The 14,481-nt window shown below is 42.6% G+C and overlaps 1 protein-coding gene across 1 annotated transcript in view; it reads right to left on the bottom strand.

Annotated features, from left to right (window-relative positions):
* CCDC30 (coiled-coil domain containing 30) overlaps positions 1 to 14,481 on the bottom strand; it is a 127,410-nt gene that overhangs the window by 34,085 nt on the left and 78,844 nt on the right. The window contains exons 11-14 of the mRNA XM_043500104.1: positions 13,997 to 14,246; positions 10,124 to 10,300; positions 8,608 to 8,817; positions 3,710 to 3,867 (exon numbers count right to left, since the gene is read on the bottom strand). Coding sequence (XP_043356039.1) covers positions 3,710 to 3,867; positions 8,608 to 8,817; positions 10,124 to 10,300; positions 13,997 to 14,246 — 795 coding nt within the window. The remainder of the gene's footprint in view (positions 1 to 3,709; positions 3,868 to 8,607; positions 8,818 to 10,123; positions 10,301 to 13,996; positions 14,247 to 14,481) is intronic.

Raw genomic sequence — 14,481 nt, 5'->3', positions numbered from 1 at the left:
TTAAAGAAAAGGTAAAAGAATCACCTCTATAAAATTAGGATAGTAAATACCTTACAGGGTAATCAGATTCAAAACACAGAGAATCCCTCTAGGCAAAACCTTAAGTTACAAAAAGAGGAATATACATTCCATCGAGCGCAGCTTATTTTACCAGCCATTAAACAAAAAGAAATCTAACGCATTTCTAGCTCGATTACTTTCTAACTTAGCAGAAGTTGTAAGTCTGCATTCCTGATCTGTTCCCGGCAAAAGCATCACACAGACAGACAAACCCTTTGTTCCCCCCCTCCAGATTTGAAAGTATCTTGCCCCCTCATTGGTCATTTTGGGTCAGGTGCCAGCGAGGTTATCTTAGCTTCTTAACCCTTTACAGGTGAAAGAGTTTTCCCTCTGACTAGGAGGGATTTTACTGCACTGTTTACAGAAAGGTGGTTACCCTTCCCTTTATATTTATGACACTAGGGTATATTGTTTTTTTGGAAGCAGCCAACCTGTGAATATTGACAGGTTTCAGAGTAGCAGCCGTGTTAGTCTGTATTCGCAAAAAGAAAAGGAGTACTTGTGGCACCTTAGAGACTAACAAATTTATTAGAGCATAAGCAAATGCATCCGATGAAGTGAGCTGTAGCTCACGAAAGCTTATGCTCTAATAAATTTGTTAGTCTCTAAGGTGCCACAAGTACTCCTTTTCTTCCTGTGAATATTGTGAGGGTCCAGTGGACAGGTGGCTGGACACATCAGGGAGATGCATGGAGGACTCAGGGATTGGAGTGTGCGTATTGCTAACCTGTAGAGAGAAAGCAGGACCTGCAAGGCCCAAAGGAAATGGCGTGTGTTGCCCATGGCTGACGGAGTTGGGGAGCTGAACCTGGCAGACAAAGACAGGGCTTTCCCACGGCAAGGACAGAGGGGAGCGAGGTGCCTCCCAACCTTGGGTAACTCCAGGAAGTGTCACAAATGCTAACTGCATATCTTTGTGTTGTGCTCACTACACATGTTGCCATTCCTGGAGTCAGAGACCTTCTGATGGGGAAAAGACTTATTTTAGGACCTGTCCACAGGGGAAAGTTAGTTATGAAATATGCTAGGGAATGTAAAGTGCAATAGCTTCTCCACACTAGCTCCCCGAGGGGATGCTCTTATTCCACTTCCAAAATGGATTAACCAATGCGGAAAAGCTATTCCCCAGTGTAGACAACCCCAGAGTCCATCCTCACCTGAGAGCAGGTGCAGATCCTACCCAGCCACTGCAGGAGATGCACTTCCGAAGTTCATTCCAGTTCTAGGGATATCATGGTTCTAAGCGTATTCACCATTAGCAGTACAGGGAGTCCCCTTGAAACCGCCAATTATCTCCAGGACCAGAATGACCTTGTTAACCTTACCCGTTGTTCTATACCCCAAAGCAAACATGCCATATAACCCCTCCCTTGCTTCGGAACAGTGCTGCATAATCTAGGCGTTTACGTCCGGAATGGAAGCTTCCAACAGTGACTGATGCAGCAATGTCTGCCTGAGTTTGCACAGGGACAGGGACTGTAGTGGGATGTGCCCCATTCAGTCTCAGGGGGAGTTAATGTTGAGGCCAACTGACGACCATTTCGAGGTTGACATTGTTAACTCTTTCATTGCTGATCACCCAGCCAATGTGTTTATCCGTTGGTACTGAACGCCCTGGTGAATGCTGGGGTGGGGGGCAGTGAGGAAGGCGGGTGCTGTCAAAGGTTGCTGGGGTGGGGAATTAGGGGCCTAATTCAATCTGAGGTTACAGGACCCTACTGGCAGAAAGTCCACCAAGAGCAGTGGCACAAGAGCCAGCTGGCTGGGAAGTGGGTGAGATCAGCACCACCCCAGGCAGCCTCTGCAGTGGAGTTCACCCAGAGCATTGCCCAGCATGCAAAGCTACAGAGGTGCTGCAGCAGATTCTCTGCGTGCTGATCCAGGAACTTCCTGAAAACATGGCATGGCAATGAGGCAGAATCCCCGAGGGTCCTGCCTTCCCTCTAGGGAAATGATTTTCCTGATCCACCTGCCCCTGTGGGTTGCGTCCCCTGTGGGTTATCGTCCCCCTCATTGGTCATTATGGTCAGGTGCCAGCGAGGTTATCCTAACTTCTTAACCCTTTACAGGTGAAAGGATTTTTCCTCTGGCCAGGAGGGATTTTAAAGGTGTTTACCCTTCCCTTTATATTTATGACAATTATTCACAACAAGTCTGTGGACCATGGCTTTACCAGGAAGGAACAAATAAAATCCACAGGATGATTAAGGTGGAACTCTATGGCCTTTCCTTTGCCTGTATAGCTATACTGGCAAAGCCCCCTAGTGTAGACACAGCTTATACCGAAAAAAGGAGGTTTTCTGCTAGTGTAGCTAAACCTCCTCCCTGAATGACATCAGCTATGTCAACAGAAGCACTCTTCTCTCCGCATAGCTGTGTGTGCACCTGGGGATTTGCCAGCATCACTATGTTGACTGAGTGGGGGGGTCTCTTCACACCCTGACTAACTTAGCTAGGCTGACAAAAATTTGTAGTATAGACCTGACCTGTCAGTCACCCCTTTGGAAGGAACGTAGCATATGTCCATAACATTAACTTATCTTTAAAGGCTGTAGTCAACTGGATCACTCACTAGGGCCTGCTGCTCACTCACTCTAGGAGCTGAAGTTCAGATTCCATAATGATGGGCACACTATAACCAAGGCCCTGTGTACTCTGCAGCAAGCTGGACCTAGCTCTTGCGGTGAGGTCTCTGGATTCTGCAGACTCTGGTGGAAATCTGGACCGTCCCTGGCATCTTTGGGTGAATTTAAAAAATTGAAGTTTTCATTGAGTTATCGACCTGGCAAACCCTCTCTGCCAGATCCACCTACTCCTCCAGTCAGGAGCAGTATGGTTTTGTGGCCAATGCACTGGACTGGGAGTCAGGAGAGCCGGGTTTTATTCTCTGGGTTCTGGAATAGAGCCCCGCTCTCCTACCGATGCATGACCTTGGGCAAGTCACTTCCTCTCTCTGTTCCCCCTCCCAACCTTTGTCCATCATGTTTATTTAGACTACCTGTTCTCTGGGGCAGGGACCATCTTGTGCCCTGTATTTGTACAGCACCCAGCCCTGCGGGGTTCTGATCTTGGTTGGGGCCTGGAGGTGCTGCCATATCACATATAGAAATAATAATGCTAAAACCCCATTCTGGGGCAGGGAGGCTTTTTGCTGAGCTGAGGCGCCCTCTGACTGAATTCCAGCAGAACACTGGCAGGCTGGATATTTGCTCCACATCCAGAGGTTTTTGCTGCTTGTCATTAGGCCTTTGCAACCCCCTGTGGAGTTTGCTTGCAGCACACACCATGTGACACTCAAGTCACACCGCCCCAAGAGGACTGCTCAGAACTCCCTTTCCAGGGTTTTGATTTCTGCAGGGCAGACCATGACAAAAGCATTCCCCTGCCACCTCCCTCCTCCTTAGGGTTATCAACAGTGCCCATCACCACAGCCTGGTGACAGTGCGGACACCCTTAGTTCTGGGGGGCGGAGGGGATCCCCGTGCCCACACTCATCATTTCCTGTTCAGGCTAACGCAGTAATGCAGCCCATCTCCACTGCCAGGCAGAGCGCCATGTAAATGGTAGGCTGGCGTGTTCCCGGAGCAGCCAGCATCCTGGGACTCGCACCCCCTCACCTCAGCAGCATGACAATCTCAGTTTCTTTCACCTTTTCCGCTGCTCTTCCTGGAGCTGCCGCCGCAGCTGAGTTTCCCTTTCTTGGGCCTCCTTTAACTCCTCCTCCATTTGCTTCCTGCCCAAAACATGGGTCTCAGTTAGGCAGAGCTGGTGTTGGGACTCCATCAGTTTTTGCTGTAGCTCCAAAACCTTGGGGGAAATTGGTTGCAGATTAGACAAACAGTAAATGACAGGTTTTGGCTGGATGCTGTCAATAACAGCTGGCTACTGCAAGAGAACAGAACCTGTCTCTGGTACAGTCGGCAGGGCCAATCTCTCCTACCCCTGCTGCATGGTAATTTGTCGTACCACAATGCCACCTCTCCTGCCTGAAGGAATGGCTTCTCCGAACCTTTGCTGGAACAGGGAACGCACAGACAGTGACTACATTAGAAGCAAGAGGAAGACCTAGGACAGGGTAGGCCCATTACTCAGTGAGGAGGGAAAAACAATAACAGAAAATATGGAAATGGCAAAGGTGCTTAATGACTTCTTTGACTCGGTTTTCACCAAGAAGGTTGGTGGTGTCTAACATAGTGAATGACAGTGAAAATGAGGTAGGATCAAAGGCTAAAATAGGGAAAGAACAATTTAAAAATTACTTAGACAAGTTAGATGTTTTCAAGTCACTGCAGCCAAATGAAATGCATCATAGAATACTCAAGAAGCTGACTGAGGAGATATCTGAGCCATTAGTGATTATCTTTGAAAAGTCATGGAAGACGGGAGAGATTCCAAAAGATTGGAAATGGGAAAATATCGTGCCCATCTATAAAAAGGGGAATAAGGACAACCCGGGAAATTACAGAGCAGTCATCTTAACTTCAGTCCCTGGAAAGATAATGGAACAAATAATAAAGCAATTAATTTGCAAACATCTAGAAGACAAAAAGATGATAAGTAACAGTCAGCATGGATTTGTCAAGAACAAATCATGTCAAACCAACTTGATAGCTTTCTTTGACAGCGTAACAAGCCTTGTGGATGGGGGAAGCATTAGATATGGTAAATCTTGACTTTAGTAAAGCTTTTGATACGGTCTCGCATGACCTTCTCATGAACAAACTTGCATGCCTAATTTAGTTGCACAGTGAAAAATACAGTGAATGGAAGCAGTGAACGAGGAAGCAGTGAATGAGGTACAGGAACCCCCAAGGGGAGAGGCAACTCTTGATCTAGTCCAGAGTGGAGCGCAGGATCTGGTCCAAGAGGTAACTATAACAGGACTGCTTAGAAACAGTGACCATAATATAATAACATTTAACATTCCTGTGGTGGGAAGAACATCCCAACAGCCCAACACTGTGGCATTTAATTTCAGAAAGGGGAACTATGCAAAAATGAGCTTAGTTAAACAGAAATTAAAAGATACAGTAACTAGAGTAAAATCCCTGCAAGCTCCATGGACACTTTTCAAATCACCATAATAGAGGCCCAACTTAAATGTATATCCAAATTAAAAAACACAGTAAAAGAACTAAAAAAGAGCCACCGTGGCTTAACAACCATGTAAAAGCAGCAGTGAGAGATAAAAAGGCATCTTTTAAAAAGTGAAAGTCAAATCCAAGTGAGGTAAATAGAAAGGAGTATAAACACTGCCAAATTAAAGGTAAAAATGTAATAAGAAAAGTCAAAAAGGAGTTTGAAGAACAGCTAGCCAAAAACTCAAACGGTAATAACAAAATGTTTTTTAAGTACATCAGAAGCAGGAAGCCTTCTAAACAACCAGTGGGGCCCCTGGACTATCGAGATACAAAAGGAGCACTTAAGGACAATAAAGTCATTGTAGAGAAACTAAATGAATTCTTTGCTTCAGTCTTCACGGCTGAGGATGTTAGGGAGATTCCCAAACCTGAGCCATCTTTTGTAGGTGACAAATCTGAAGAATTATCACAGATCAAAGTGTCACCAGAGAAGGTTTTGGAATTAATTGAGAAACTTAACAGTAGCAAGTCACCAGGACCGGATAGCATTCACCCAAGAGTTCTGAAAGAACTCAAATGTGAAAATGAGGAACTATTAACAATGGTTTGTAACCTGTCCTTTAAATCAGCTACTGTACCCATTGCCTGGAATATAGCTAATGTAATGCCAATATTTAAGAAGGGCTCTAGAGGTGATCCTGGCAATTACAGACCAGTAAGTCTAACGTCAGTACCGGGCAAATGAGTTGAAACAGCAGTAAAGAATAAAATTGTCAGAAACATAAATTGTTGTGCAAAAGTCAACATTGTTTCTGTAAAGGGAGATTGTGTTTTACTAATCTATTAGAGTTATTTGAGGGGGTCAATAAACATGTGGACAAAGGGGCTCCAGTGGACATAGTGTACTTAGATTTCCAGAAAGCCTTTGACAAGGTCCTTTACGTAAATTAAGTTGTCAGGGGATAAGAGGGAAGATACTTTCATGGACTGAGAACTGGTTAAAAGACAGGGAACAAAGGGTAGGAATAAATAGTAAATTTTCAGAATGGAGAGGGGTAACTAGTGGTGTTCCCCAAGGGTCTGTCCTAGGACCAATCCTATTCAACCTATTCATAAATGATCTGGAGAAAGAGGTAAACAGCGAGGTGGTGTTTGCAGATGATACTAAACTGCTCAAGATAGTTAAGACCAAAGCATACTGTGAAGAAATTCAAAAATATCTCACAAAACTAAGTGATTGGGCAACAAAATGGCAAATGAAATTTAATGTGGATAAATGTAAAGTAATGCACATTGGAAAAAATAAGTCCAACTATTTATACAGTATGATGGGGCTAATTTAGCTACAACTAATCAGGAGAAAGATCTTGGCGTCATCGTGGATAGTTCTCTGAAGATGTCCACGCAGTGTGCAGCGGCAGTCAAAAAAGCAAACGGGATGTTAGGAATCATTAAAAAAGGGATAGAGAATAAGATGGAGAATATCTTATTGCCCTTATATAAATCCATGAAATGCCCACATCTTGAATAGTGCATACAGATGTGGTCCCCTCATCTCAAAAAAGATATACTGGCATTAGAAAAGGTTCAGAAAAGGGCAACTAAAATGATTAGGGGTTTGGAACGGGTCCCATATGAGGAGAGATTAAAGAGGCTAGGACTCTTCAGCTTGGAAAAGAGGAGACTAAGGGGGAATATGATAGAGGTATATAAAATCATGAGTGGTGTGGAGAAAGTGAATAAGAAAAAGTTATTTACTAGTTCCCATAATATAAGAATTAGGGGCCACCAAATGAAATTAATGGGTAGCAGGTTTAAAACAAATAAAAGGAAGTTCTTCTTCACACAGCGCACACTCAACCTGTGGAACTCCTTGCCTGAGGAGGTTGTGAAGACTAGGACTAAAACAGGGTTTAAAAGAGAACTGGATACATTCATGGAGGTTAAGTCCATTAATGACTATTAGCCAGGATGGGTAAGGAATGGTGTCCCTAGCCTCTGTTGTCAGAGGGTGAAGATGGATGGCAGGAGAGAGATCACTTGATCATTACCTGTTAGGTTCACTCCCTCTGGGGCACCTGGCATTGGCCACTGTCGGTAGACAGGATGCTGGGCTAGATGGACCTTTGGTCTGACCCAGTATGGCCATTCTTATATTCTTATGTTCAGGGCTCCCCAGGTTGGAAACAAAATACTGGGTGAGATTCATAAATATGCTTTGGACTCTTCCAGCAACCCAAAGCAGATATAACACCAGGGGGGAGGGATAGCTCAGTGGTTTGAGCATTGGCCTGCTAAACCCAGGGTTCTGAGTTCAATCCTTGAGGGGGCCATTTAGGGATCTGGGGCAAAAATTGGGAATCGGTCCTGCTTTGAGCAGGGGGTTGGACTAAATGACCTCCTGAGGTCCCTTTCAACCCTGATATTCTATGATTAACTGACTGTTCCATTGAATCAGTGTGAGATACTAGACTGCGTTTTCGAGGGTAGCCCTGATTTTCCTCTCATTTACATTGGTGTAAAGCATAAAATTGATGTAACTACAAAGTGAGGAATCAGGCTTGGTACCATATTGCATATGCATTTGGGTGCAGAGTTAAGGCTATCTGTGCAACCTAACTTTATTATTATTTGCTGCTACTGCGTACTTACAGACTAGATCCTGCAAACAGATCCATGTGGACAGACCTCAGCAACCACGTACAATCCCATTTGCTTCTATAGGATTCTAGGTGCACACGTGACTGCACCTGGATGACATGAATGGCAGGATTGGGCCTTAGTTTGCAACTTCTGCATAGTTTTTTGGATGGAATGTTTATAGATTAGTATTCAAATCAAAGTCGGGGAGGTAGAAGAGATTTGCTTGCCTCTGCTTGAGTTTATCCCCATCTCTGTATGAGTCTGATCCAAAGCTAACTAAAACCAAGAGGAGGCTTTCCACTGATTTCAATGGGTTTTGGATTAGACCCTGTATTGCTAATCCAACTCAGAGATCACTTTATTAATTATTATATTATTATTAATATTGCTGGAGCACCTAGGAACCCCAGTCATGGACCAGCACCCCACTGTGCTAGGCGCTGTAGAAACACAGAACAAGAAGACAGTCCCTGCCCCAAAGAGCCCACAACCTAAGTACCTGACAAGAGTTATCAGGTGGGTACAGACAGAAAGGCAGATGTGGGAGTACAAGGAAACAATGGGAAAATATTCTTAATTTCAGAAATAAGATTTCAAAGATGATGTTCAGATTTGCATATTAATATATTAATTGTGTTCATCATAATAATTGAAATGCACTTCAAATACTTCCAAAAACCTCACAAGTGATCAAAAACGAGCAAACTGTGCATCTGAGTACTGAGACATTAGCTACCAGTGCATGCTTTTTAGTCTGAATTTCTGCAGACTACAACTGATGAATGCAGATTTGATACTAATGCAATGTAGGTTGTATATTTACCTTTTTCTCTGCATCAGTAGCCCTAGATTTCTCCAATGCAAGTTTCTCCTGCAGACTGCTCTGCAGTTTACTACTCTGGGAATGCTTCAGAAGCTCTAGTTCAAGTTCTTTGACCTTCTGCTGACTGTGCTCCCATTGCACAGTGAGAGAGGAGCACATTTTGGTTGAGTCGGTTAACTTCAACTGGACTTGTCTCAGTTCAGCTTTGACCTGAGTTTGACAAGGAAAGAAACGTACAGAATTGAGCACTGACTTCCATGTGCTTCAAGCAAAATAGACTGATAGGAAAAAGGGAGGTGGGGTTACTAGACAATTCAATATAGTGAAAGATAAACAAATGCAGAATGTTTTGTGCTGAGTCTGCACCAATGCCAGCTGCTCCCAGAATCATCAGGAGAGTTGGGTTTCTGTATGCTTTAAAAATATCCTTGAAAAATCAATAAAGAAATACGGGACTCAGCAAGATACTTCAATTAATGCAACTGTCGTTAGAGCCAACATTGAGGTAGAGGAATGCAAATGTGCAAGTCTAGGGCGAGATTTTCAAAAGCATCTCCCAATCTCACAAGATTCAGCTCTACAAATCTATTCAGACAGTCACTGATTTTTACGTGTTTCCAGGACTCCTGCACTGGGAGACTGGGATCCCATGAATATGGATCTAAGATGGCAATGTTCAAAGAAGAAATGCTGACTTCTAGTTCCAGGCCTGACCTTTACTTCCCCTGTGGCCTGGGACTTAACCTCTCTGCCTCAGGTACCCCATCTGACAAGTGGAGATAATAGCTACATAACTTCCTCCCAGGGGAGTTGCGAGGATGAATTAGTGAGCACATGGAAGAGGTAAAGCTACATCTATTACAGAGCTAGATCTGGTGCAGGCCACAAACTCCTCTATCACTCTCCAGCTCAGGAGTAATTACTGAGCACCTACCAGTCCTCCTCATTTGGGACTTCTTCAGATGATACGGGCTGGATGCTAATTGGGATGCTATATACTTTGGGCGAAATTCTGTCTCCTTTATGTTAAGGCAACTTGATACCACTCTGGCAGTAGAAAAGAGACTCTAATAACTTACTACCATTTTAACAGGTTTCAGAGTAGCAGCCGTGTTAGTCTGTATTCGCAAAAAGAAAAGGAGTACTTGTGGCACCTTAGAGACTAACAAATTTATTAGAGCATAAGCTTTCGTGAGCTACAGCTCACTTCATCGGATGCATTCCGATGAAGTGAGCTGTAGCTTACGAAAGCTTATGCTCTAATAAATTTGTTAGTCTCTAAGGTGCCACAAGTACTCCTTTTCTTTCTACCATTTTAAGTTACTGCCAATGCAGCGTAAAGGGCCTTTGCATTTATGAGAATCTGAACCATGAGAAACTGAGCAAAACTTGCATCTCACCTTTTGTTTCTGAAAGAGCTGGGAATGAAATTCCCACATGTCCCCAAACTGTGGTGAAAACGCCCCTGGAACCCATGATGGCTCTTTTAATGCAGTGGCACACACCATGCACGTACCTTGGTGCTTTCTTGCTGGAGCAAGATATTATACTTCTTTAAGTCCAAGTTTTTCTCCCTTTCATATCTCAGCTCTTTCTCAGCTGAGCTGCACAAATTCTGAACTCTGTGGAAATCCTGTCTCAGTTGTTGCATTTCCTCCTGATGCTGCTGCAGGAGTCTCTCTCCAGACAGATACTGCATTAATAAGGAAACAGAGGCATGTGAGGAGGGGAAAAATTAACATGAAAGGAGGATTCTTGGTTGAAAAAAACTCTTGATTAAAAAGGGGAGGTGAAGACAGCAATAAAAAATTAAAAAAGTAATACATAGCAACGAGTACTAATCAACAGTTAGGAAATTTAGACAATTGATAAGGGAAGCAAAAGGTATCAATGAAAATTCTGTGACTAGTCAAATTCAGGAAAATAAGAAGGGATTCTTTAAATATTTCAGGAATAAACAAAATTCTTGCAAAGGTATAAGTTTTATAGTAGACAAGGATGGTAAAATTATCAACCCGGATGCAGAAAACGCCAAAGTGTTCAATAAATATTTCTGTTCATAAATTCCAAGGCCAGAAGGGACAACTATGATAATCTGGTCTGACTTCCTGTTCTGTATTCAGAAAGAAGGAGGATGATGTATTCACATCTTATAGTGATAATGAAATACTTGCTATTCCATCAGTAACAAGGGAAGATGTTAAACAGCAACTATTAAATATTTTTAAATCTGCGGGACTGGATATTAAGGGAATTCAGCAAGGAGCTCTCTGAACCATTAATGTTGATTTTTAACAAATCTTGATGCATGGGGGGAGTTCCAGAGACGGAAAAAAAGCTAACATTGTGCCAATATTTGAAAAGGATAAATAAGATGACCTGGGTAACTTAAAGGCCAGTTAGCCTGACATCAATCCTTGTCAAAATCATGGAAAGGCTGATGTGGGATGCAATCAGAAAAGAATTAAAAGACTGTAGCATAATTAATGCCAATCAACATGGTTTCATGGAAAATAGGTTTTGTTAAAAATGATACCACTTTTGATGAGATCACAAGTTTGAATGATAAAGGTAAATGATAACACAATATACTTAGACTTCTGCATGGCATCTAAGTCCTGCATGACATTCCAATAAAAAACTTAGCACTATGTAAATTCAATGCAGCCAATATTAAATGGATTAAAAACTAGTTAACTGTCAGAGTGCAAAAAGTAATTTTAATTGGGGAACTGTCATCCAATGAGAATGGTTCTAGTGGGGTCTTGTAGGGATCTGGTCTCAGTCCAGTGCTATTTAGTATCTTTATCAATGATCTGGAAGAAAATATAAAATCATTGCTGACAAATTTTGCAGATGAGGACAGATCAGTTATACTGACAGACCTGGGCTGCTTGGTAAGGTGGACTCATTTGAACAACATGCATTTGAATACAGACTAATGCAAGGTCATACATTAAAGAACAAAGAATGTAGGTCACACTTATAAGACTGTACTATGGAAAGCAGTGACTCTGAAAATGACTTTGGAGTCATAGCAAAAAACAACTGAATATGAGCTCCCACTGTGATGCTGCAGCTAAAAGGGTGAACACAATCGTAAGTAGGGGAATATCAAGTAGGAGAAGGGTAATACTTCTGTGTACTGCATTAGTAAGACTGTTATGTTACACCCCTTATTCTTTATGGAAATATGCTTATGATATGGATACGGCATAACAGATATATGTTATGTAAGATGGGTCTTGTAAGGTATCATTGGAAAGGTAATAATTTACTGAATGTGATTATCCAATTTGTATGCATGTATCAATTCTGTATCTAACGTTAGAAATATTGACTATGTAATAATTACAACTGGGTGTGTACTTGGGAAACACCCACCAGACAACAGGACTTCAGCCTTGATGGGCCATTAGGAATAAACAATAAGACTTTGAAGATATTAATCTCTCTCCTTCCTGAGAGGCATCCTGGGATGTTGCTGTGACACTACTTGGTCATGTCACTTGGTACTAAACACCATCTTGGACTTCTAGTAATTTTCCACTAAAAGGAGGGGGAGGTCAAAACTGTGAAACAAAAGGTTCCCGCCTTATGTAAATCTTATTTAAGGCTGGAGAGTAAGCTGATCTTTGTTTACCTTTCACGGAATCTCCCCAGGATGACTGCTGGAAACACCTAAGGTCACGTCTTCACATTAAAGCACTGTCATGGGGCTCTCCCAGTGCTATAAAAAAACCACCTCCATGAGGGGAGTAGCTACCAGTGCTGGTGCACTGTCTACACTGCCACTTTACAGTGCTGAAACTTGCAGCGCTCAGGAGTGTGTTTTTTCACATGCCTGAGCGAGAAAGTTGCAGCGCTGTAAAGTGGCAGTGTAGACAAGGCCTAAGGAACAAGGACAAAGGGAAAGTGGGAGGAGTACTGAACCCAGGCTGGAAAAGGGATCTGGTCTGTGAATAAGATACCTGAAGATTTAAGTTGCAAGCAGGGTAGCTAACCTTCAAGAATTTCTGCAACCTGCCCAAAATCAACATTTAGAGCGAGAAATTACTTCTGGAAACCAGTCTCTTTAAGATCTTAAGCTTGGTATTGTGTTTTGTTTTATTTGCTTAGTAATCTGCTTTGTTCTGTTTGCTATCCCTTATAATCACTTAAAATTTACCTTTTATAGTTAATAAACTTATTTCTTGTTTACAACATAACCCAGTTTGTGCAATTCATATCTGGGGCAGGGGGCAAGAAGCTGTGAATATCACTCTCCACCACGAGGGAGAGGGAAAATTTTTATGAGCTTGCCCTGTGTAGACTTTTTTATACAACGCAAGACAGTATTGTTTTGAGTTAACTCCCCAAAGGGGGTGTGCACTTGAGTGCTGGGCAACTTCCTAGCTGAGTATTCTCATAGAGAGCTGCCTGCAGACTCTGTGTGATTCTACAGCGGGTGCATCCCTACCTGTGTCTGTGTGCTGCCAGAGGCCGGAGAGCATGATTCAGCAAAACAGGGAGAGGGAATCTAGGATAGTGGAGCAGGTGGGCTCAGTGAATCCCCAGTACATCTGGTGGCATCGTGGATGCAGGGGCGTGGGGTGCAACCCGTCACAGAGACTATTAGTGGATACTGTTGTCCCCACCTCAAAAAGGCTTTTCTGAATTTGAAAAGGGTTCAGAGAAGAGCTATAGGAATAATTTGAGGTCTGAAAAACCTGCCTTAATAGTGAGAAACTAAAGAAGCTTGATCTAGTGAATTTATCCAAGAGAAGGTTAAGTGATGACTTGATCACCACTTACAAACACCTATACGAGGAAAAGATTTCTGATAGCAGAGGGCTCTTTAATCTACCAGAAAAATGCATAACAAGATCCAATGTTTGAAAGCTGAAGCTAGACATATTTAGGCAAGAGAAAAGACACAAACTTTTAACAGTAAGGGTTACTAACCACTGGAACAACTTACCTAGGGATGCAGTAGATTCGCCATCACTTGAAGTGTTTAAAGTATGACTGGTTTTCTTTCTAAACGATATGCTCTAGCTCAAACAAGAGTTATGGCTTAAGGTAGAAATTACTGTCTATGTCCTGGGTTAAGCGGGAGGCCAGACCAGATGATCAAAATGGTTCCTTCTACCTTTAAATCTATTAATCTATGAAGCTTCATATAGGAAGATGGGAAAGTGAAATTGGTTAATTACTTGTTTTTTTATATATGTATTTTATCCAGGTAAATTAATCAGTTCTCCACAGCATGCAATGATGTTGCAGTGGCTTGTTGGCTGATAAAAAACTATTTCACTGTTCAAGTTCACTTTTTATCTAGCTTATGCCCCTACACTGGTTAACCCACTCAAAATGGAGGAGTGGCACTTACTGTAAGGGGCTCTCATACCTGTTTAATGCTCATGTTTAATGCTGTGTTACATTCAGAGCTCCGGGGTTTGAGAGGCTGGGTCTCTTGGCTCGTCTCAGATTTAATGCTTACAGCCTCTTTTATCTTGCTGTGAAATTGTTCCCTTGTAGCCAGGATGTCTTGTCTTAGCTGGGCATTTTCTTCCAATAACAGTTGTTTTTCTTCATTGCTCCCCTTCACCTGCTTTTCTAACTCCTCTGTTTTCTTCTTGCTCTCTAATAGCTTGGTACTTGAGGTAAAAATAGTAAAAAAAACCCAAACAAACAAACAAACAAACTTCAGACAAATTACTCATGATGGGTGAAATTCACCATTGTAAAGGATCAGCAATATGCCTAGGCACCACTGAAGCTCTTAAGTGGCTCACAGGCCTTGTGCTAATAGTTCTACATAGGGTGAATTTCACCCAGAGACTTGAGGCTTGTCTACACGGGCACTTTACAGCGCTGCAACTTCTCTCTTGG

The sequence above is a fragment of the Dermochelys coriacea genome, chromosome 18, assembly GCF_009764565.3.
Source record: "Dermochelys coriacea isolate rDerCor1 chromosome 18, rDerCor1.pri.v4, whole genome shotgun sequence".
Classification (NCBI taxonomy): domain Eukaryota; kingdom Metazoa; phylum Chordata; order Testudines; family Dermochelyidae; genus Dermochelys; species Dermochelys coriacea.
This window is presented reverse-complemented; position numbering and strand designations above follow the sequence as displayed.